Below are 26,103 nucleotides of genomic sequence, written 5' to 3'. Positions count from 1 at the left end.
CATGTACTAAAAGCATTAACCTCAATTAGACGGAGGTAGTCACAAGACCTTCAAAATTCCCATTAGGTTTAGCCAATTGAATGAATACAGATTTATATTTGATCCATAAAGGTTTAAATCTTGATAATATACCGGTTAAAGAGGTCAAATTTGATCATTAGCCCACGGTAGAGGACTTGAATGATGTGTCCGGCTGTGTGGTTTATTTAAATAAATCAATAGAAACAAATATTACTTATTATACAGATATCGAGTGATATATGTCGATCGGAATTTTCTTAATGGGTTTGGACCCGAGATCCAATACCGAATCGAATCCGCTTTCTCTCTCCTCGTCGAGTATCCGCTCATTTAATAGAGATGGGCCCCACGTAAAAGTAGCTCTGATTGGTGATGGCATTTGATGGAGATGGGTCCCATCCGACGCATCAGTGATATAATGTGTCGGTACAATCATGCGACATCATTTGGTTCCTCCTGGACCGATGATGATGCGTCATTAGTTGTAATTTCCTTAAACTATACTGTTAACTCGTCAGGCATTAATCAACTCGATTAAATTATGCTAATTAATTTAGTCAGCAAGAATTTCTTGACTACTGATACAAAATAGTAGGATCAATACAAATGATTAATTATATTATTTATTATACGTGTAAATGAGTTAATTCGGATTGAGGCACGACACTTTTTTTTTTTTGTGCGACATCTAACATAATTCCAAAAAAAAATTTATTCGAATATAATAATAAAAACTTTCAATGAATATAATTATTCAATTAAAGTACAAAATAGGACATCACAAAAAGACTAATTTGGTAGATATCTCTGTGATTGTTATTCTTCATATCTGCCTCCGACATAATAATCGCCATAGTGATTACAGTCGAACTCGATGATCACAAAGAGAGTCAAAAACAGTCGGCAATAATGACAAACAAGGGACTCTAAATCCAAAGTGAAGACCACATCATGTAGTTTTTTTGTTTGACCACCTGATTCGAGGTTAGCTCATTCTGAATTAAAAATTGTCTGAAATCCTATTCCGAGCACAACTTCTCCGTGAACTCCATCCGGCCATTCCTAGCTCACAACGTGATTATCAACTTGAATAAATGTGATAGGATAGGGCTAATTAGTTACCTTTTATGATTTTTATACTATTTCAAAAATTATATTAAGATTTTTATTTTTATAAAAATAAAATATTTAATCTTATTTATCATCATGTTTTCGATTCTGCTGACAAAAATATCACACATGATAAGTGATAAATCGAAGTGAGGCAGAGTCAGTACATGTTTAGTAATAAACCTTGGTATTTTCGTTAGTAGAATTAATAATGTGAGGAGAAATAAGATAAACTATTTTATTTTTATGAGTATAGAGATTCCAAAAAGATTATTGAAAGTATATGGACTAAGATGTTAAAAATATTTAATTATAAGAGATAATATGTAATATGATAGTTATCTAAATCGTAATAACTATTTTTTTTTAAAATTATACTTATATCATAAAATAATTTTGTAGGTTTAACTCTATTTTTTATTTTGATTCTAACCTAAGTGTTGAAGAGATGACTCAAACATTCCATTTGATAGTGATCTTGGATCTAATCAAGCTCACCAAGAGTCATCGATAACTACATTATCATCGATGTCTTTATTTGTTTCTTAATATAAAGAAAACATCATTCCACTCTATAAATGTTCATATAATATCAAGAGGGTTGAGATTAAATAATGAGAATGATAAAATACGTTGCATCACGAGGAACAAAGTTGAGCAAGCTGTATCCTAATAGCCATGGACATGCATGACAATCAACACACAATTAAATAAGGATGGTGATGGTTTTGAGGGCCAAGTAGTGGAACCCTTTAGAATTCCACAAAATACGACAAAGGAAACTATAATTCAAGGGGTTTGACATTCTAAAATATAACTTTTAGAATTTTTTTTGTCATTAAATTTTATATAATATAATATTTTTAGCTAAAAATTATAATTTTAACATTTCTATACTAATAAAAATATCTTCATTCATGGCAAATATAATGACATTAACCACACGTATAAATACCTAATAAATATTATGATTTTACATGTACATTCCAGAATATGAAAATATTTCATCTGAAGTTGCAAGCATTATATTTGTCACTATAAAAAATAGAACTCCTAAAAAAAGAATGTAAATTTTATTTGTTTTAAAAGGATATCATCAACGGGCGGCTCTTAAAAAACGATAAAAATAATAAATAAATTCATTTTTCTGATGAATTATGTGAAATTACAATTAATTATGGGCCCAAAATTATATATTGCTGCTGTTAAAGTCAAAGCTTTTTGATTTGACCGCATCAAAATGAAATGCTACCCGAAAGAGACACAGAAGGCTACCCAAGTGATCCTGACCGTCAATCTCACAAGTTCTCACCGTTCCCTTGTGGTGAGCGGCGCATCAACGATCAATAGAGTGCGTGTCAAGTCTCGTTGCTTATAATAACGGCGACTTGACGATTCCCGAGGCAGTAATCGTCGTTTCCGCACGTCGACGGCGTTATTAACCAAGGAGTGTTCGTTCTTGTTCTTACCAAACACTGCTCTCCCGCTCTCTGCGGCTTCCCGAAGCGTTCCACCTCCCCAAACGCTGACCATTTCGACTTCCCCACGCATCACGTTGCTCCGAACCTCTTTCTTTCTCGTCCGCCTTTGTTCTCGTTGCTCAAAAGATTTGCCTTCGGAGAAGGCCAGGGTGCGGTGGGATCGGAAGCTGATGATGGAGTCTTTCGTGTGTCGTTGATCCCTAGGTGCGCATTGTTGGTTTCTTGCGTTCTTGTTTGCGCTTTGTTTTTCTTTTTTCCTTTGTATTAACGACACCTTCCGGAGCAACCAAATCCATGTTTTATGTGAAAGTGTTCGGGAGCAGACCGTGCGGCCACTTCTTCGTGCAGAATGATTGTATTGGTCGAAAATATCTTGGAGCTGAATCTGTTCTGAATGTGGTGTTCTTCGATGAAGAATGAACACTTTTTACTATCGAGTTATAAGATGAATGTAGCCTCGCCTAGTTTGTCGGAAATGGTTCAGGTATCTGACTATTTACTAATGGCTTCGCGACATGACCAGCTGGGAACCAGCTGAAACAGACAGACAAGGACATGCAAATTGATGCAGTCAGTGATCTTCTATACTTCAGGGAGGAATTTGTCGAGTGAATCCCTTTTAGCTGTGCTAGGGCAAATAAATTCGATAGAAACGAAGAATTTAATGCCCAATTATATTGAACATTTTTGTTTGACATTGGTTCCTTGGGCATAATTGATTTGGGGATCCAATGCTGATCAGAAGGTTTCTCTGAGAAATCTCTTTGGATGGGTTACTTATTATTGTTATTTTTGTCACAGAGAGCACGTCTTTGGTATGTGTGATAGCACGTGGAGCCTTTTAACAAGGACATAAAATTTTTTTTTACCTTTGTGAACTATCCCCAGTTAGTCTTAGTCATCTTCATTCTACAATTTTTCATAATCCTAGACAGCATATTATTCAACTAGAAAGTTACGAAAAGTTATGCTACACTTGTCTGTGAAGAAACAACAGAAACAGTGTTATGGGAGTATTTGTCTGCCTTGCTCATTATCAAATGACCATTTAGGTTTCTTTTGTCGAATTGTTATGAGACACTTAAATTATTGATTTCATTTTGAATAATGTTTAACTTTTGATTCTAAAGAAAGAACGCAGAATTTCTCGAATCATTGCAAGCTTTCATTGAGAACACACTATATATTGATGGACTCACATGTCCTGAACACCAAAAAATAATCTTAAATGTCATCATTGTTCTTCTCTTATTTGCAATTTTTTTTCTCTTCTTTTGATATCCTTTTCAAGATTACTTTGTTATTCTTGTTTGTTGTAGAAACATTTTGTTTAAATTGTTAAGCTGGAGTAAACAAATAGGAACTGATGAAAATAGACAAGACAAGAAACCTCACTCGAATGAACCATTACTATTCTGACTGAACCGTTGTGGCAAAGTATGCATGTAGTATTTAAAAGTTATCAAACATGAAAATTTATGTGAAACCAAATGTTGTTAGTCATAAGGCTATTCTTAAAGTCCAACAAGGAGGCCTAACCAAGTGGATCCTCATGTTCTCCGTGTGATCTCTTAGACTTTTAGTGGATTTGCAAAGTCCAAGTTCAGCACAAGGGCATAATAGCTCTAGACAGAATGTTCCCAGTTGTCCTGGTGTTTTTGGATAAGTAGTTGCTAGGGAATGTTCGATCGCAAGTACTAATTCGTCATAATTGGAAATTCAGCTATCATGTTTGATATTTCATAAAAAAATATTTTGTTCTGTATGTAGGATAATATATAATACTTCATGGTTGATTCCTTTGATCTTTTGACTTGTTTATTCTGCAAATGAAGTGCTTTCTATTGTTTTTTATCTTTCTCTAGAGTTATGCATTTTCTTCTTTGACAAATCTAAATTATATGTGTCCACAGGGAATTTGGTCTATATAGGAGGTTGTCATGGCTACAATCACTGACATTGGACTCGCAGCAGCCATTAACTTACTAAGTGCCTTAGTGTTCCTTGTGGCATTTGCTGTATTAAGACTGCAACCAATAAATGACAGGGTTTACTTTTCCAAGTGGTATCTTAAAGGTGCAAGAAGCAGCCCAAACCACTCAGGAACATTTGTTCATAAGTTCGTCAATTTAAATCTGAGGTCATACTTGAGATTTCTGGAATGGATGCCAGCTGCACTTAAAATGCCTGAACTAGAATTGATAGATCATGCAGGACTTGATTCAGCTGTTTTCTTGCGGATATATCTAATCGGGTATTCTATTTATGTTTTGGAAGTTTTTTCATCAATTACTTTCTCATTTAGCATGTTCTTATAAGGTGTATTGCCATACCATCTAGGAAATTCTATTTTTTCTATTATGTGGTAGCATAAAGTAATTTACTCTTTTCTTCTTTAAAGGAGATAGATTCTCATATTTTGATTTAGAGAATAATATTTCATTTTAATTAAATATCTAATCGATAGATTTTCATTTTTGTAGAATGGTGGGACTTTCATGTTGAGATGAAATCTTTAATCAATAATTGTGAGATTCAACCAAATTTAATTTTTGGTTTTTTTAATTTTTTATTTGCTTTCTTCTTCTTATTTGAGTAAGAAACTAAACTACAAATACTGGAGACACTGTCAAGTGACAACTTAGGACATTTGCAAAATGCTCATAGACTAATCAAATTTATCAATAAAAAAATAAATTAAAATGGTACCACAACTTAACGTCCAGTAACCAAATATTAGTGAATAGTAGGTATATGTCAATTCTATTTTCTGTCTGAATGGCTTTTTTACTTCTCTGGACATGTAAGCTTCTTGTAATTACCACTGCGTGCCCCTCATTTTGTATCTCATGCCTATGCTTTTAGACCTTGGAACCTTGAACCGTCTTCAACCATTTATAGCTTTCCATCATAGAAATCCAAGTAATGGAAATGGGACTATTAAGGTGGTTTACAATTGCAATATTGCTCCATTTTATTATTTGTTTGTTCATTGAGGATATGACCAATGGTCCAAGGTGGCAATATTTTAGATTGGGTTCATATCTTTTGTCTGTCCAGTTAATGTTTGCTTGCTTCCACCTGAAGCATTTCCACTACTTATTTATTATCCTATTTTTCTTTCGCTTGTTATGGGTTGCTCTTGATTCACAAATTATCCTTACTATAGATGATTTTTTTTTTTACTTGATTAAAAGATGACACCAGTTTTTTATACCACTATGATATTAGTGGATACAAACTGAACAATTATTGCTCTTTTAAATTTTAAAACTTTGGTATATTCTAATAGTTGCTTTGTGTCATTTCATTGTGGTGCATATCTGTGTTTCTTTTTTCTTTTTTACAGACTTAAAATTTTCATTCCCATCACTATCCTGGCATTCTCTGTTCTTGTACCTGTCAACTGGACAAATAGCACTCTGAAAAATTCAAACAAAGTGTACAGTGATATAGATGATCTCTCCATATCAAATGTTCCTACAGGATCACAGAGGTAAGTAATTAGAAGTTGATCATTGAGCAAGTTGCTAGTTAAATTCTATTTTTGTACTATTTTGTGGATTTTTAAATTATTTGATTTATATTGAACTTGTTTGGTAGCGGAATATGTCATCATTTTTTCATGCATTTGCTGAGCAAGGTGCGGCAAACCAACCAAGGCATCAGATTTAGGAATAAGTGTACCAGACTCGGAGAATGATTAACATGCCAACACACAGCACTGTCATGAAAAAAAATTGTCAAGAAAAGTTTGTTGTTATTAGATTAAAGTTTTGATAGTATGGTGATGGTTGAGGCATGGGACTTATTCAAACTTATGCTAGCTTATGTGACATTGAGGACACTATTTCACCCAAAGATCCAAGTACTACTCACTTTGTGTGACAAAGGATATGGAGAAGTTTGTTGTCCAGATTTTGCAATTTGCATACCTTAATGGCTTCAGGGCTTTGTCAAATTTCACATCAAATGTCTGGAATTGAATTCTGTAATTTCATTTTTGCACTTTCTATTGTAAATACAACCCCTCTATTCTATCTCCAATCTATTACTCTTTGATGTGTTTCCACTGGTCAAAGCAATCACTTTTCCTCCCTGTTTATTTTCTTATATTTGGTCGAATAATGATGTTTTATACTTATGTAAAATGTGCTTAATTTCATCACAGGTTTTTGGCCCATGTCGTTATGGCATATGTCTTTACCTTTTGGTCATGTTATGTGTTGCATAAGGAGTATGAAATTGTTGCGGCAATGAGGTTACACTTTCTTGCATCAATGAAAAGCCGTCCTGATCAGTTCACTGTAAGCTCATCTAAGACATTTAGAAGTTGTTGTTAGCATAAATTGTCCCAATTTAAAATTGAGATCTTGTTGTGAAACTAGAAAAAAATTGTCACTTGAACTCCAGATATCTTAGTTTCAATTGTAAAGGAGAATTACTCTTCTAGTGCTTCTTGTGTTTGTCATTTTTAAACTAGATTTTCCTTTTTTTTTCTAGTGCCTTCTGGTTTTTTTTATGCTGCTACAATATCGATGTTTATTTAAACACAATCAACTATTGAAAATTTATTTGCATCAGTGACTGAATATGATGATAATCATCACTAATGCAATAATTGATTATAAAAGTACATAGCAAAAGGGACTAGCTAACTTGAGTTACCTCTTGTTATATTAAAGACTTGCTAAGATTTAAATCACTTTTTTTCTATACATTATTGTTTAGAACTTAAATATAATCATCTAACTTTCTGAGTACATTTTACTGCTTAATTCCTAACAATGACACTTATCATCTCGATGGGAAAGGAAAGGTATACCTTCACTGTACTTTCTTTCATTTTTTATGCAATCTGATTTGAGAGTTCAAATAATCTGAATCTGTTTAATTGTTTAGCTTGTCTTCCATCAAGTTGTATAGATTAAAATTTCTTAGCCTAATTATTTGGTAGCCTTGTTCATAGTATATATATATATATATATACTATGAACAAGGCTACCAAATAATACATATATATCTGTACACACACAAACGTTGCTTAGGCCAAAATGTATTTGGTTAGCAAAGTTTTGTCAACTTGTATTGAAGTAGGCCAAAATGGATCATCATGCCTCTGCTATGTGTTAACTAGTATTGAAGTAGATTTGGAAATCTTTTGGACACTTTCTACCTTACAATCATTCTATTTGAGGCTATAAACAATACAATGAAGAAGACATTGCAATTATTGTCATGTGGAAAAAGTCACCTGTTACATTATTACAAATTAAAAGATCAAGTTAGGATAACTTTGCACTTGTGATCTCGACAATGAGCTACATGTAATAGGCAGTGAACTAAGGCAATATGATATGAAGGATTTGAATCAGGAGTCCAAGTTGAAGCAAGGCTTCATCTGGTATCAACTTGGTTAGATCAACTTTTGTAATTTTTGGAAGTTTTAATTGTTCTACAATATTTTCTTATTAATGAAGATGTTCAAGAGGAAATTATATCAACCAGGGTTTATAATTTTGAATAATACCACCCGATACGAGTAGTAGGTACCGGTCCAACAGCATACCGATACGCGGACCGCCCGTTACCGAGCGGAACGCCCAATATCGCCCCATATCGAACGATATAGGGGTATATGAAATGGTAACGATCAAAATTTCGATCGTTACCGCCCGACGTAGCTCGGTAATGATTGATTTCGATCGTTACCGCTTGGTACAGCTCGGTAACGATCGATTTCGACACTTTCTCATGGGTTTTTAAACTTATCTCCTCCCGTATTTCACTCTCACACTCTCTTAAACTATCTCAAACTTATTTTTTCTCACATTTACACTCTCCTAAACTCCACAAAGCAACGATTTATGAATTGATAATTTAAATAATTTTTCTGTAGATATTTCAATATTTATAGAAGAGCAATCCGTAACAGACCGAAATACGAACCTTGCACAAGGTTATTCCTTAAAGTCCAAAAAAGATATGTGTTACTATTCTTATCTAATTTACATTGGTTTCATTAAATTTATTCTATTACTATATTTATTTCTAACTTGGAAACCCTTTCCTAACTTTCTTTTTATTTTTAGATATTTTCGAAGAATTTTACGCCTAAATTAGGCGTATTGCTCAGTACGCCCTGGCATACCTCTCGGTACAACACTATAACGTATCGACCAAAGCTCGAAACTTCGGTATGGTACGAAATTTCAATCCTTGATATCAACTATACATAAATAAGAACAAGAGAAAATATTACACTACTAAAATAACAAATGTGTTAATTTGAAATTACCATTTATGGTTTATGCTAATTTTACAATGTAAATCCAAAATTCTAATTATAAATTGATCATAAATATATCGATACGTGGACCGCCCTCTATCGGGTGATACTGGTCACTTGACCCCGTATCGGGTGATATGAGGTCTGTATCGAGCAGTAACGATCAAAATCCGATCTTTACCAACCTATACCAGTCGGTAATATTCGAATTTCGACCATTATCAATCAAGGGTTTGTTGGAAAATCTTGGGGAGTATCACATGTACAATAGAAAATAAAAACTGGTTTTCCAAAACAATCTTATCGAATTATCGTTCGAAGATCGGGAGTGTAAAACTCATGAAACTGAAAACTGTATAAAGTGGTTGAGATGTTCTCACTTAGGGGAACTCGTATATCCCCTAAGATGGTAGATTCTAGTCTGTGGATGAAGAAGCTCTCGCAAACTCCTCTCTAGTGGTGATCTACACGATGGACGCAGCGGTGACGCATCTTCTCATGCAATACGTTCTTTCCTCGTAATCGTGCACCACCGCACAGTAACACACAAGGAGGGATCGGTCCCTCTTGCTGTCCTCTCACACCAGAGAGGGGGCAGTCGACTGGAGGAAGAAGGGGGGAGGAGATGAGGAGGGTAGTGGTAATAGGGGTCTTGCCTATAACTCTTTTAGTCCTAACTCTTATTTATAGAGAACCTCCTTTAACTAACCCTAATGGATCTTTCTTATTGGGTATTGAATCTCCATCCAATTACTCCTGACTTAATGAATATTGAATCCCCATCCAATAATCATTCTAAGCTCTATTGAGTCTCTCCCAAGGATCCATTTAATCAGGGACTTATCGGATATCCCATATTCGATCCTCTATTCGTCATATTGTCCACCATATGTGTGTGACTCTCTAGACCTAATATCGAACTAGCCGTGAGTTGCACCTGTCAGAACTCCTTCTGATTCAGAACTTTTTCTGACTCAGTGAATTATTATTCTTATAATAAGTCACTCAACTCATCGACTATGAACGTATTAGGCCACTACATCATAGTCCCCAAACGACATAGGAGGATTTAATTCATTGGACCTGTTGACCCTCAGTTACCTTGTATCTATAGTCCCTTATTCATCTAATAATCTAGAGATCATATACTAGGTATGGTGCTGTCATGCCCATATGAAATCCATTCGGGTCTCACTTTAATCGGATTCTCCCGAGAAACTCTTCTCTCAATCCGAGTCTCATGCTTATCGGATTCATCACAATCCAAATGACCTTGGTCACAGATTTACCAGAGTGAGAATATATAGGATATTCCTTTCATGATATAGAGAGTGGAAGATTCTCTATTGACACCCAATTGCCTTTGTAAGGTTGATTGTCGTTCTCAATGATTGTCTGTACTAGATCCATAACTTCTAGACTTATAAATCCGGTATTAAAGAATAAAGTACTCAAACAAAGTATTCTTGGTGTCTCAAGTCGAAGGACTAGATAGTAGATACACAACTGAAACTATGAAATTATTGTCTGATGATGAGGTATCATTAATCATCCAACATTCCATAAGCGGGTCATTCTGTGAACTCATTCTCCAATGAGCACCTGTACCATATCCCTGGTGTCCCTACACAAGCAGCTATGAGACCAGCTGCCTCCATTATATGGATGGGTATATAGTACACCGGTCTATTCGGTTACCTCGATGTCCTTCTCGAGTAACTTATGACCAGGAATGTTTAGGATCCGAGTTTAAAGATAAATTTGTCTCATTATCATGATCTCATTATGATCCAATTTCCATTGTACAGATCCAAGGACATCACAATATATATATTCATCCAATATAAAGTGAGAAAATGCCATGATAAATATTAACCAAAAGAGATTCTTTAGCGGATTACATGTGTCATCACTTATATAATTGGCTTGCAGGGCACCTGTAACTAGTAGGGTTGAGATTGCCCTATTTCAAATGGCCAATTTGATCATTTGAGGTTTAGAAAAGGGTTTTTAAACCCTTTCCTCCCCTTTCTTTTATCTCATTTCACTCTCTCAATATCTTGAACTCTCTTAAACTCTTTTTTACTTACATCTCTCTCTTATTCTTATATTTTCACTATCCTAAGCTCAACAAAGCTATGATTTATGAATTAAATTAAATTTAAGATGTTAATTTGGGAGGATTAAGAGGAAAAACATTCTAATCAAGAGGTATGCATTTTCTTTCTAGATTTTTATTAATTTATAAGATGATTAAGCTCATTCTATATGGTGTAAGACTTAATGTCTAATATATTGTTTGATATATTTTTGATGGTAGAATAGTGTTAATTAGGGAGTAACTAAGGTCTTTAATGTTGTGATTATTATGTTTAATATTGATTTTTTTAAAATTAGATACTTAATAGGTCATATCTTTATATTTTATGCATATTAAGGATTATATCATATATTTGTGATGGTACAATATGCTTAATCAGGTTTTAATTAATTTTTTTAATGCTGTGATAAGTGGTTTTAATGATGATTTAATCAAAATTTGATCGATATTGGGTCAATTTACATTATTTTTGCTAAAATTATACTAAATTTATATTTATTTCTAACTTAAAAACCCTAATCTAACTTTTTTTTTTTTTTTTTGATGGTTTTTTTAGTCATTTTGTACGTATCATCAGTACACCCTGGTGTACTATCGGTATACCTCGATACGTACTGTATCGAGCAGGCTCGGTACATTGGTATGAACTGAAATTACAATCATTGTTCTGAACATGTGCATAATATTTTGCAATAATTGTTTGCTTGACCTAGTCTCTTTCTCATGTTTACAAATTAACCTATGGTGCATTTAAACTCTTTTTAGGTCCTTGTTCGAAATGTGCCACCTGATCCAGATGAGTTAGTTGGTGAGCTTGTTGAACATTTTTTCCTTGTCAATCATCCTGATCATTACTTAACCCATCAGGTATTTATTCTGTCATTGATTCCTTAGTTATATGAATGAGCACTAAGATAGTGTCATCATGAACCTGTTGAATACATTTCAGCTTGAAAGTATTATTATATTGCTTTAACTTATAGTTCTATCATCTATTAGCATAAGCCCAGGTGTATAACTCTATAAGCATATAATTTTAGATTCTGTTACTATAAACTCATGCTTCATATAGTTGGATTTTATGATCTATTTTGGTGTTTCTTTCTGTTTTCTATCTATGCAGAGTTGTCAGGTGTGAATGTTATTCATCAAGATTATGCATGCATAATTTTTATGCACATTTACAAGTGTAACTTGTTTAGCATCAAGAACTTTAAAAAAAAAACCTTATTTATGCATACTGCGTAGGTTGTGTATAATGCAAACAAACTTGCTAAGCTGGTTGAAGAGAAGAAACAAATGGAGAATTGGCGTGACTACTATCAACTGAAATATGTTCGCAATCCATTAAAAAGACCGACTAGAAAGGTACTATGGCTATAATGACATTATCACTCTTTGATGTTTTTATTCTTTTATGTTTAATTTTTATACTCTTTATTTATACTAAGACTAACTAATAGTATTTATCTGTCAATTTTTTTTGCACATCATATTTGTGCTTGGTTTTTAACAGACTGGTTTCTGGGGACTGTATGGTCACAAGGTGGATGCAATTGATTTTTATACATCTAAGATTGATAAACTCTCTAAAGAAGTAAGTGCTACTAATTGCATTGTTTATCTGATGGGTTAAGCTTAAGTAACTTAATAATGTATTTATTTATCACACATAAATATTTCATTATTTTAAATAAATGAAAATATCAATGCATAAGTTTAAAATATCTGGTTTCTTTCATCTGATGTCTCCTGCACTGATTTATTTCTGTACTAATATTTGGTAATGAGAAATTATTCAAATTCAACAGTCATTTGTTAACAAAGTTATCAGGAAATTTTCTATCCATAAGCAGTATACATCTATTCTTCACTAGTCTATGGCTGTAGAACATAATATTGATCATTACTACTCATCATTTCATTGCTTTTTTACTTTGGTATGTTGGCTCATGTGGTGCTGAATGAGCTTACAATGTGATTAACTGTGGATAGAAATTCATTGCATCTACAAGCCTAACTGCAAATAACTTTAAGTGAGATGTTGATAATTTAGTGATATTACAATTTCTAACACGTCAAAGTATGAGAAGTAACAAATAGTGCCTTTCTCATGTACAAGTTTGATAGCAAAGAACCATCCACTAATGTATCCGTTTCTCTCTTTTATTATATAAACCACCTTGCATTGTCACATCCAAGCAGATTGGGAAGATAAGCCTACATCTAGTAGCAATTCTGTTCATCCATTTGCAACTATGTAATACACCTTCAAAAACATTACTCAGACTGATTGACCTGAAATCTTTAATTAGGTTATGCCTCCAATTTTCATTAAAAGGGCAATGCTGGAGTATGTTTAGGCTACTTGGGTTTGTAGGGTCTTGAAAAATATCTTAGAAGATTTTGTGGAATCTGATTAAAATGAGGCAAAGTTACTAAAAGAAAGCCATTCAACTCAAGGCCTTATCTCACCCAAAGCACTGCCTATTTTATCGCCCAAGTCAAATACCAAAGGCAACATAATAAATTGGCAGACATGAAGGATCAATTATTGACAGTTTGTACAAATGTTCTTGGAAAGAGAGAGTTCAATGTAATACTTCCTGAAAGTTATAGCAATGTATTCTCATCTTTCTGTGTTCTCCTGACCTTGATCTGAGGATACGATTCTTTCTTTTGCATCCATTAGTTATGACATGACACTATTAGTGTTCTTGACGCCTTATTTAATTCAGGATATCCTGATTTGCTGGCTCCAGTAGGTCTCCTGGAGCTTAGTTGAATAGCTTAGCCTTCAAATTGATTCACTAGTCCCAACTAGCGAGGTTTAAGTGGTCCTAGTGCCTTGTCAGCATTAGTTTCAGCAACATTACACGAAATGCTTTGGATCTTAGTGGATAGATCCCAACTTTATCCTTAGACCTATTCTCAATTGCCAATCTTAGCAACTGCACCTTGAAGTAAAGTTAAGGAGTAGTAGGAATTAGGGAAGTAATTATACCTTTGTCCGTGTTTTCATGCTCAATTATTTCATGCATGCAGTAGATGTTAGTGGATCATTAGGTGCCTTCATATAATTATCTTATCATTATTGTGGAGGCATGATGATTTAACATGCGGAACTCTGATGTTTCATTTTTCTTGGTGTTAGATTTTACTTTACCTTTTTAGTATATGTTGTTACACAAACAATAAATAGTTACTTTTTGTTTGGATACTAAATTTGGTTTCCTGGTTTTTTGGTCAAATACGTTTTCAGGAAGCTGCAGAGCATGAAAATATAATAAAGAACCCCAAGTATATCATGCCAGCTGCATTTGTTTCTTTTCGAACACGATGGGGGGCTGCTGTTTGTGCACAAACACAACAGACAAGAAATCCCACATTGTGGTTGACTGAGTGGGCACCAGAACCTCGTGATATATATTGGCAGAATCTATCCATTCCTTTTGTTTCCATCACAATTAGAAAGTTGATTGTAGTGGTTTCCTTCTTCTTTCTTACCTTCTTCTTTATGATTCCAATTGCATTGGTACAATCACTTGCAAATATTGAAGGAATCGAGAAGGCAGCTCCATTTTTGAAGCCCTTAATTGAAATGTAAGTATACTGTATTGTTTATCTTTTAGGTTCAATAATAGTTTTCTTTTTGGTCCTTTTACTTTATTAATTTGAAATTGTTATTTTTTATTTTCTTTGATTAAATTAATTTTCTTTGATTGATTTCAGTTCACTTAAAGCATTCTTATTGCCTATCAATCATTGGTATAGCTGTTCACTGACAAACCATTATGAGCATATGGAACTGATAAATGTGCTACTCCAAGATGACAACAACTTTAAATAATTTTGATTTTCAATATCATAAAGTTCAAGAATAATTTTGCCTGTATTACCCCTAATGCTTGGTGATCCTTTTCTTTTTTCTTCCTAGTTTCTTCGACAGAAACATGCTTATTGACTCTATTGTGTAAATGCCAAATTTTGCGTTAGAATGGTTAGCTATAGGAGAATAATCAAGAACTTTGCAATAAAATTTGATTTATTACTACATTTCTAATGATATTATTTTTCCCTACATGGGTCTCATGTTTCTTCTTATGGAATAATGTGCAATTTCACAGACCCGTCATTAAGTCAGTCATGCAAGGTTTTCTCCCCGGAATTGTTCTGAAGATCTTTCTTATATTGCTGCCTATGATACTGATGCTCATGTCAAAGTTCGAAGGATTTGTTTCATTGTCAGCTCTCCAGAGAAGATCTGCATCTAAATATTATATCTTCTTACTGGTCAATGTGTTTCTGGCGAGTATAATTATTGGAACAGCATTCGAGCAACTTAATAGTTTTATACACCAGTCAGCAAATGAGTATGTTTTAAACCTTCCTTTTTATTTGAAAGCCAGGTCGCTAAAGTTTCTGCAGAGTTCAAACTTCTTTAACTTTATGCAATTCTTTTGAATCATCAATAGCAATATTTTAGATCTATGTGATGTGTTATCAGCATACAAATGTTGATAGAACGCTACATCAACATGTTGTTGATCTGACTCATCGATCTATAAGATAAACTGTTACTTTATCTATACCTCTCTTTCTCATATATATATGTATGTTATCCTACCAATAGATAACCAATCGACAGACCATACATACATTAGATTTGATGTTTTAAAAGAGCTCAACCAGATGGAGAAGCATCTAATTAGTAATAAATTTGGTCAGTTATACCTTATCGGCTTATCCTACCTGTCTCAAACTTTGAGATAAATATGAACAGGCTTGGTTAGTCAGGTTGGTTGTTTGAACTTTGAAGTAAATTTGGGTCCAATTTGGGAGCTTTATTGTAATGTAAAGGTAAGCTTCATGCTGTATAAAGATAACAGAAACACACATGCTACTAACTTAAGGTCTCAACAGTGGGTTAGATCTTGGTCGTCTTGCTTGAGCTTCCAGATCAAGCCTGAGCCAATTTTGTGTTGAACATTAAATTCCAGAATCTGTTAGCAGGTTGCTAGTGTTGCTTTGTAGATTGCATAAATATGTATATTTTAGATGGCATATATGCATACTACTCCATGAAAAGTCATGTGGCAATGAATGAAACATAATTATGTTTTTCAAGTCATTTATTGGATCAAACAAACATGGATGACTGATCTCTTAATGACATATATCCTGTATTGTTTATGCAAATTTGATGTAGATTTGTTAAGTTAAAGGAATGAAAAAGACATTGATATATATTTTCTTGGTTTTTTTATTTGTGACTTTTAATTTGATGATGAATAACAAGATGATGATTCTATTACCTAACTGATGCTGATTGAGCCGAAGTAAATAAAATATGAAATACTACATGTGGCTAGAAGGCTATGTATTGATGTAAAACTTGCCATGCAGTGATGCTTTATGGATCAAAACATGGCAATTAGGAAACAACATTTTCAAAATTTAGGTTAGATGAATACAGACATTCAGATGAATGAATTACAAGGAAAATAATTTGAAAGATACATTTGTGGTTGGCTAGAGGTTGCTCCACTCTTGTAGCATACAAAATCAAATAAATACTTATTCAAACATGCATTAAAGACTTCTAGGTTCACTAATCAGGAAATTTGAACTATTACAAGTAAATGGATCCAGTGCAGGAGTAAGATCATAAAAGACTTGGTCAGATATTTTTGAACAAGGCATGAAGTCTTTGGGCATGTTGAGGATGTTGCCTCCAACAAAGATTTATGGTGGAAAAGGATCCATGTAGTCGGCTTAATATTTTATCAACAAAACCATGCTGTTTTTCACCTCACAATACGGATGAGGCTGTATCCAATATTGATCTGTTCGGCACAGATAAAGATTTGTTCATATTGCCAAATCATTCTGACATTACAGTAAAGAGGCAAATTCATTATCTCAAGTCAACTTATACAAGCCGTTAAATTAAACAATAACATTTCTTACCAACATTTGTCATCATGTATCGACCAAGCAGAAAAAGAAGAGAAGAGGAAAGAACAGATAGTGGTAGAGGAAGACCAGGAGGAAGGAGGAAGAGGAAGGAAGAAGAGGAGGCACTGGAGGAAGAGGATAAAGAAGAGGAAGGAAGAAGAGGAGGTTTTGCCTGCTAAAATTGCATGGATGTCCAATAGCCATGCAAGCTGACTCTTCACTAGAAACCACCAGAAAATGAAGGAAAGAATTAATTGTCTACCTAAAAACTCAAGGACTTGTAATAAGCATCACAATGGTCTTTGTCAAGAATTCGTAAAGCAATGGAGTTGTACATTCCATATAGAAATGAATTATGCACTTGGACTTGAAGATTCAACAATCACTTAGTGTGTTTCATAGTTTTGTTTCTGATTGTATTTTTTCCCTTCAGTTTTTGACAACATGCTCTGCTTATAAATAAGCTGCCACACTGCTATAAGAGCTTTTGTAACTAAATGAATACTTTAGGCTTAAGACCAGTCAAAATAAGATGAAGAAACAATAGGGACTATTCAGATTTTCTAAAAGCTACTCTGGAATGTTTTGATGGGGTTTCTTTTACGTATGTTTCATCTAGGGTGCATCCAATGCTATTACACAAAGCTGTCTTTATTGCTGTAGGCACAAACTCCTCTACTCCTGTATTCTTCACTTAATTTATTCAAGTTTACAACATTTCCATCTCATCGTCATCCATTTGTATCCTACATTGTTAATGAGTCAATGACCATACAACATTTTGGTCTTCCCCATTATTTAAATCAAGGTATGCAGTTTCGAATAATACCGCTCGTACCGGACGGTACATACCGGTCCGTCAGCTGACTGGTACACAGACCGCCCGTTACTGGATTGAATATATATATATATATATATATATATATATATATATATATATATATATATTAATATATAAATATTTTTATAAAAGGTGACGTCGCCCCACATGGGAGAAGGAAAGGCGACGTCGCCTTTTATAAAAAAATATATAAATAAATAAATAAAAAAATATATATATACCGAGTGATATATCGAACGATATACCGCTCGGTATATAGTATCGTACCATACCGAGTGAATGTTGAAACTTCGGTATGATACAATATTTCAATCCTTGATTTAAATTATTACTAAATCATCTAGGTACACATCTTCTTACTACTGGTTGCTGAAGATCTTATTTTATTGCATTTATTTGCATCCATCATTGTACAATTTTGTTTGACGTATCTAGAATTTTTTATTTCCACCATAGGATTTTGAAATTTTATTCCTTATCAGATCATTATGGAGTAAGGACAGACCTTAGTAGTTAATACTTAATACCAGTGACAGGCCAGCGGTACGCGGACCGCCCGGTACCGGTCCGCACTGTAGCAGTGCTCGGTACACCTGGGTGTACCGCTCGGTACACCGTACCGTACCGGTACCGAGCCCAGGTCGAAATACCGATACGGTACGGTATTGCGAACCTTGCTTAATACAATGATAAGATTATTCCTTTGCAATTTGGGAGATCATGATTCAGCTCAATGTTATGTCCTTAGCTGGGATTGCCTAAGGTGTCCGATACCCAAGTGATATGCATCTACTAGGGTCAGCCTATACCTTAGTAATGTGTAGTCCACTAAGGACCTACACAACAAAGAAAATATTTGAAAGGTAAACGTGTGAGTAATTTGCTGTTGTCGTTGCATCATCATCTCTCGAAAGGGTCCTTTGTGGCTTGAAAGCAACACAAATGAACCAATATTTATTAGGCTCGAAAGGATCTCGAAAATGGGCTGAAGGAGCACACATAAAGGGGATTCCAATGGTTGATTTAGGCCTAATGTTTACCGAGCACTTTCGTTGAACATAAAACGGGTACACTAAAGACGTTGCATCACCTGTTAGATACCTATCCAAAGCCCCATCCACCCCAGTGCCACCTAGAGGGATTAGCCGAAAGAAGAGGGAGAAGAAAAGAGAGAACCTGAAGATCTGGCGCCGCTCTCCCTCGACGATCCTGATCCGTCGCCGCCCTCCCTTGCCAGATGCCGCAGATGAGATGCCGCCTCCTTCTCGTCTGAGGTGACAAAGCCTCGGCATCGTCGGCAACTTCTCCTCATCCGCGTGGGGAGAAGAAGCCTCAGCGACGTCGCGGGGAGAAGAAACCGAGTGTTGTTGGGAGAAGGAAACCTCGATTTCTTCTCCCCACATGGGCAGAAACATGAGGCGACGTTGCCTCGTCGCCCTATTTTACGCAGGGAGAAGTAACCGAGGTCGGTTTCTTCTCCTACGTGGGCAGAAACACGAGGCGACGTCGCCTCGTCACCCTGTTTTGCATGGGGAGAAGGAAACCTCCCCACACAAAACACGAGACAACATCGCTTTTTTTTATACTTACATATATATATATATATATATGTATATATGTATATATATATATATGTATGTGTATATATGTATATATATATATATGTACATATATATATATATGTACATATATATATATATGTACATATATATATATATGTACATATATATATATATATATACATATATATATATATACACCGAGCGGTTTATCAAAATGTAGTGCTCGATGTACTTGTACCGTACTATATCGAGTTGAGCTCAATACTTCGGTATGATGCGGAATTACAAATCTTGGTACAAACTATCCTAAAAAAACACCAAAAACACGAAGAAAATAGTAGAAAACACGAACCAAAAATCATCGTGGACAAACGACGAACAGTTTACGATTTGGGAGATCATGATTCAACTAACAGAAATAGCCTTTTTAAAATTTAAAAAATAAGACTGCATTCATTGATCCTCCCAGACCTCGCATTGACCGGAGTCTCATGCCCTTAGTATACCTTTTTATTAGATCATTATGGAATATATTATTTCCAGATAACAGCTAGAAAATAGAATTAGAATATGACAGACAAACTTGGTAAAATGAAACATTTTCAGGGAGCCCCTAGGGTTACCAATGGTTAACATGATAAAAAACCTTGAATCAAGGGGTATACGATATACAAAGTGTACAAGCTAATCTAATTTCAATACAAGAATATCATGATTCATGTTGGGACATGTCTGGAGCTATAGTGATCACTATAGCTGGGATGTAATTCATTGTAAATCATGCTGATCCTACAGCAACTGCCAGTTATGTTATCCTTAATCCCATTGTTGATTAATAAAGCTGTTAGAGAAAGTGCCATTCATTTTTCTGTTTTGGAATTGTTGTTACATGATAAACCATTCTGTTTTCTACTCTGGAACAAAATCATGATGTCTATCCCTAGGAGGATTTAATATCCAGCTCGGACTTATGTAGTTAAGTTTTGTGTATTTATAGGGTTATATTTGGCTATTTAATGGAAGTTCATGTTACTGTTCAGTATTTATGTCAAAAATGTATTTCATATTCATCTTTTTTATGTTTGAGAATGGTTAGTGAACTATTGTAAGTGGATCATATGCTATGTTGTTTTTTTTGGCTTGATCTCTGATGTCCTTTTCTAAGAATTATACTGTTAGATCTCATGCAGTTGAGGTGTCCGAGAACAATACTCTTAACATGATGCAGAAAGTGCCTGAGATTAACTTGGTTGATAAAAAGAGAAGAAATTTCTAAAATCTGTTCATTCAGCCGTAACTTCAGATTAGGTCTAGCTTGTTATGTTCTTAATTTTTGAACATTTCAGTTATTTTAACTCTCAATAAATTGAAGTTGGCTCTGTTATACAGAATTCCAAAAACAATTGGTGTATCCATTCCAATGAAAGCAACTTTCTTCATTACTTATATCATGATTGATGGTTGGGCTGGAATTGCTGGGGAGATCTTGAGATTGAAGCCTCTTATTATCTACCACTTAAAAAATCTTTTCTTGGTGAAGACGGAAAAGGACAGGGATGAGGCAATGGATCCAGGAAGCATTGAGTTTGCCATATCTGAACCTCAAATACAGCTGTATTTCTTGCTCGGTCTTGTCTATGCTGCAGTCACGCCCTTCTTACTTCCTTTCATACTAGTATTTTTCGGTCTGGCATATGTTGTTTTTCGCCATCAGGTGAGCAACTGCAAATTGTTGGTAATCATGCATTTATAATTCCAAATTTGCAATAATTATAATGCAAGGCTTTTTGTTTATTTAAGTCATATGCATGTCTTGTTAGTTATTACTATGTTGTAGTCATGATTAAGATTTGAATATCATTTGGTATGACACAACATTGATGAGATTTACTATTTACTAAAAATCAAGGTAAACCAGGTGGTATGCTAGGCTTGTACCAGACAATTCTTTTTTTTATTTTTTCAGGATTTTTTAAAACTTGGTACCAAGGTATGCAATTTCGAATAATACCGTCCGGTATGAGCGGAAACGTACTGGTCCGTCAGCTGATCGGTACACGGACCGCCCGTTACCGGACGGAATAAAATATATATTAATATATATTTATATATAAATATTTTTATAAAAGGCGGCATCGCTAAGGCGACGCGACGTCGCCTTTTATAAGAATATAAATAAATAAATAAATATATATATATATAAATATATATATATATATATATATATATATATATATATATGTATATATATGTACATATATGTACATATATCGAGCAGTATACCGAATAGTATACCGTTCGGCATATAATATCGTACCGTACCGAGCGAACGTCGAAACTCTGGTGTGGTACGATATTGCATACCTTGCTTGGTACATGTTGGCAAGGTTCGTAATTTTATACTGTATCGGAGTATCAAGCTCAGCTCGGTATAGTACAATATAAGTATATCGAGCGGTACGCTCTGGTGTACTACTTGGTGTGTGTATGTATATATATATAATAAGAAAAACGGTGATGTTCCCTCGTTTCTTCTCCCCGCGAAGCCTCGACGATGCTGCCGACCGAGGCTTCTTCTTCCCGCGTGGATGAGAAGAAGTCGTTGATGATGCCGAGGCCTCGTCATCTTAGATGAGGAGGCAACATCTCATCTGCGGTGTCCGACGAGGGAGGGCGGCGACGGATCGGGATCATCGAGGCAGAGTGGCGTCGAATCTCCATGTTCTCCCTTTTCTTCTCCCTCGGCTAATACTGCCTTGTAGCAAGCGACAACGATCAAAATCGACCGATTTCGCGTGCTAATGGGGTTGAAATAGCCTCAATTGATGGTACCACCCGGTAGTAGGCGGTCCGCGTACTGGTCTGCTAGTGGACCGGGCGGTATCATTCTAAATGTAAAACTCAGCATGCTAGCATATCGACGCTTGGTACACCGGTATGAACTGGCATGGTAATGGTCCAAGCCCTAACCATTATACTATCAGTACCCAAAATTAAGAACCTTGATCATAACTGACTTTGTGTCTTGTTATGCTAGTCATTTTCTTTAAAATCCTTAGGTTGAGTTCATTCCTACAAATTATTGTAAACTACAGTAACTGATTTTTTGAACCATAAACTTGACAGAGATTTTTAAAAACTTTGAGCACTGTAGTATCCACCTTTTTTTAAAATAAAGAATAAGCTAAACCCTATTCAAATTCACTCATTCAATCAAGGAAATGAAATAGTTACAAAAGATGCAAATATCAAAGTTCACTCCAGCTACTAAATTAACAAACTACAATGAAATCACTCACTGAAAGAAAAAACGTGTCAAAGTTCTCATTGTAAAATAATTATCCAAGAGCTAAACAACCAGAAGATATTTACAAATAATTAACGATGATTACATTAAAAAAAATTATTTTTTTGTTTTCTGAACAATGCAAGTAATGGATATTTCAGTCGCAATAATTCCTTTGAAGATTGAAACGAAACCTACTTTCATCTTGAGTTGTTGGACATGTAATTATCATTTAGAAATATGTAGTCCATAATAGATTGGACCAGGTTCAGTCATTGGAGTTGGAGAGTTCTTGTCACAATTTGGATAGTATGGCAGTGTTAAAGCTTGTAATGCCTACAACCTCTGATTCTTTTCTAATTTGGCTTGCAAAAAAGTAGCGTGGGTAATAGAGGCAAGAGAGCACTGTGAAGACCAATCAACCTGAGAAAGCAAGTACCTTAGTCTTCCAGCTGGTATGCCTTGTCTTGATTTTTAAACAGGGTCACATAACTTCTCTTGTCAATGGCCCTGGTTTAAGGAAGGCCAGATATGCGATAGTAAGTCATCAAGAGGATAGTTGAGCAGGGTTGTGAGCCTTTTCCCTCTATTTCCATCAATTTCCATATAATAGTTGCTGTTTTAAATGACTGAATACAGACTCAAAGAAACAAGACGAGCTTGAGATTTATGATGTGTTTCTCTTCACTGGAACATTAGAAGTGTTCTCTGCTCATAATATTGAGAGGATTTTTGAACTATTGTTGCTTTTTCAATCACTTGGATCAAGTGTCGTTAGTAGTCAATGACTTCAGCAAAATTAGAAAAAAAAAATCAGAAGTGCTCTAATCTCTAAATGTTTATAGAACAGAAGTTCTTAAATTTTACTGAATGGTTAATCAAGAGTTTTGTCTCATAATTATTTTATTGAGGAAGTTCATATCTTGTGATCTTTATTTCAGCCACTTTGAAACAGGCATTGTTGGCCTCAGCACAGCATTTGTTCTAAAAGTGAAAAGCAAATGAAGGAAGTTCAAAACATATAAATCAGGTTAACAAATAATTTAAGGAAACAAACATTATTCCACTGGTTTAGCAAAATCATATGGTTATGAACATGAACTTGAATGTCTCTGTATTTTATATCCAGTTTTTGCTCCAGTTTAGTTTACTTGCTGATGCTGTGATGCATACAATTTAGTATCTATCATATGCACTAGTCAATCAAGAAATTGTATCTTTGAACTACAGTATTTGTATTCTGATATGCATTCTTGTTTTGATTAGATTATAAATGTGTACAACCAAGAATATGAGAGTGCTGCAGCATTTTGGCCTGATGTCAATCGCCGCATTATCACTGCTTTGATCATATCTCAGCTGCTTCTACTTGGACTCTTAAGTACAAAGCATGCTGCTATTTCAACACCTTTGCTTATCCCCCTTCCAGTGTTGACTATATGGTTTCATAGGTTTTGCAAGAATCGCTATGAACCTGCTTTTGTTAAATATCCACTTCAGGTAATTTTATATTATGAATTTTCATTTCTTGTAATAGTTGAAACAATGTATTAGCTCCCCTTACGGTATTTTTGTCTTTGTATAAGCAACAAATTATTATATTTCTGAGATCAAGATTCATAGTCATAGACTCATAGTTATACTACAAAGTTACAAACAGCTAGTCTATTGATAAAATTGAGATAGAACTTCTCTTAGGGAAATAGCTTCCAATATAATGCTAAGTGGCCTCTTGTTTTGGGTCAGCATGTTAACTGGACATACAAGTGAATCTCTAGAAAAAGGCACGTGTGGACAAGTACATGCATGTGTTTTTGCATATTTGTTTTACGAAGCAACCAGGAACTTGAAAAAAAAAAAGAACAAACCATGGAAGAAAAGAAATTCAATCGATGGAAAATGCTTTCCCATGATTTGCAGCTCTTATACTACTGACACATCCAAGTAGTACATGGCTAGTAACTTAGTATATTGCATTGCTGATGAATTGTCACCCTGATCTGCTGTTTTTGAACTGAGAAATCCAAGTTCACATTCCTAGCCATATCTAGGGGATCGAAAGGTGAATGTGCCAGTGCTTATTGAACTACATGCACTCCGATGCACGTGCCGGCATTCAGGATCTGTGTTAAATTGGCACAGTGCAGAATTGCATGGCCTTGGATGGTTAGAGTTTGATTTCTTATTTCGATTTATTTCTTTAGCATGGAGTTTACATTGAATCTTTTAGATATTTTTACTTTTGCCCTACTCATCTCATCCAGAAATTTTATCAATTTCCAAATCTGGTTCAAGTATGCCTCTGGGATGATTTTCTCTCTTTATGCATTTTCATGCCTTACTGCAACCTATTAGTCTATACTCCGGTTAAATTTGGTGTCCAGAATTTGTTGTATACATGGAATCTAACATTATAGCAAAATGTGAGGAAATAGAAGCATACTTGACCGAACTAAATGTCTGCCTATGCACCTGTTGCTGATTGGTTCCAGTTCTTCTCTGCATGATCTTTATAGATGTTGTACACTTCCACTTCAGTAAGATGTTCTTGAGTTGATATAAATTCTGCATTGTGCTATAGAATACAGATGATAGTTCACTGTGGCCTTTCCAACTAGGATTACTAATGAGGATATCTTATTTTTTTTGTTTCAATTTCTTTTTTTTTTATCAGGAAGCAATAATGAAAGATACTCTAGATCATGTTAGGGAGCCTAACCTAGACATGAAAGCATACTTGCTGAATGCATATACACACCCAGTCTTCAAAAATGGGGAGACTGAAGACAAGGTTCCAGGTGATGAAGAATTTGAGAACATACTGGTGCCCACCAAGCGCCAGTCTCGCAAGGGGACATCAGTTCCCAGCAAGTTTGGCTGCTCATCGTCACCTTCCCTTCCTGATGTTGTCCAATAACAGCTATAACATAACATGGTACTGTACACCCTTGTAATGTATTGCCATGTAAATCAGTATTGCAAATGTGACAAATGAGCAGAAATTCCATACATCCATACGCATTCTGTTGTGGCTGAATTGTTTGAATTGAAGTACTGTAGTTTAAACTTCTGAGCAGATAATAACTTATAGTTTGAAAGAGATTCATCTTCCTGTTTCATGTCAGTAAATGACTTGAATTTTATGCTTGTCTTCAGAACGTTCAAAGAAATAACTTGTATGGTACATTGGTAAGAGATGTGCTTTCTTTTGATATATTGGTAGAGGGTATTGTATGTGTTGCCAACAAGGCTGCAAAGAGTCTCTGCATTGACCTTTGTTGGTTTCTGTATGTTGGAAATGTTCTAAATTTAATTTCATGGCTGAATAACTTATAATGACTTCAAAGTTCCATATACAAGTATTTTTATGGAAATAAGTTGATAGCAAGATGGGGAATTCTTATTATGATATTGTGTGCATGACAGGAATGTGATTCACTCAGCATAGCTCTGC

At 34.8% G+C, this 26,103-nt stretch overlaps 1 protein-coding gene across 1 annotated transcript; it reads left to right on the top strand.

Annotated features, from left to right (window-relative positions):
- The first annotated feature begins 2,605 nt into the window (after nt 1-2,605).
- Nucleotides 2,606-25,658, top strand: LOC135609949 (calcium permeable stress-gated cation channel 1-like). The gene is made up of 12 exons (XM_065103790.1): nt 2,606-2,816; nt 4,526-4,866; nt 5,962-6,108; nt 6,784-6,919; nt 11,768-11,869; nt 12,251-12,370; nt 12,519-12,599; nt 14,265-14,605; nt 15,130-15,375; nt 20,753-21,077; nt 23,916-24,149; nt 25,324-25,658. The coding sequence occupies exons 2-12, from the start codon at nt 4,553-4,555 to the stop codon at nt 25,564-25,566; spliced, it is 2,289 nt and encodes a 762-aa protein (XP_064959862.1). The 5' UTR covers nt 2,606-2,816; nt 4,526-4,552; the 3' UTR covers nt 25,567-25,658.
- The last annotated feature ends 445 nt before the right edge of the window (nt 25,659-26,103 follow it).

The sequence above is a fragment of the Musa acuminata genome, chromosome BXJ2-4 (genome assembly GCF_036884655.1).
Source record: "Musa acuminata AAA Group cultivar baxijiao chromosome BXJ2-4, Cavendish_Baxijiao_AAA, whole genome shotgun sequence".
Lineage (NCBI taxonomy): Eukaryota > Viridiplantae > Streptophyta > Magnoliopsida > Zingiberales > Musaceae > Musa > Musa acuminata.
This window is presented reverse-complemented; position numbering and strand designations above follow the sequence as displayed.

Excerpts from the sequence above, each read along its gene's own strand:
- LOC135609949 (XM_065103790.1), top strand. The coding sequence starts at position 4,553 with ATGGCTACAATCACTGACATTGGACTCGCAGCAGCCATTAACTTACTA. Across the intron at positions 14,606-15,129 it reads TTGAAGCCCTTAATTGAAAT|ACCCGTCATTAAGTCAGTCA; the intron begins GTAAGTATACTG and ends GCAATTTCACAG. Across the intron at positions 15,376-20,752 it reads ATACACCAGTCAGCAAATGA|AATTCCAAAAACAATTGGTG; the intron begins GTATGTTTTAAA and ends TCTGTTATACAG.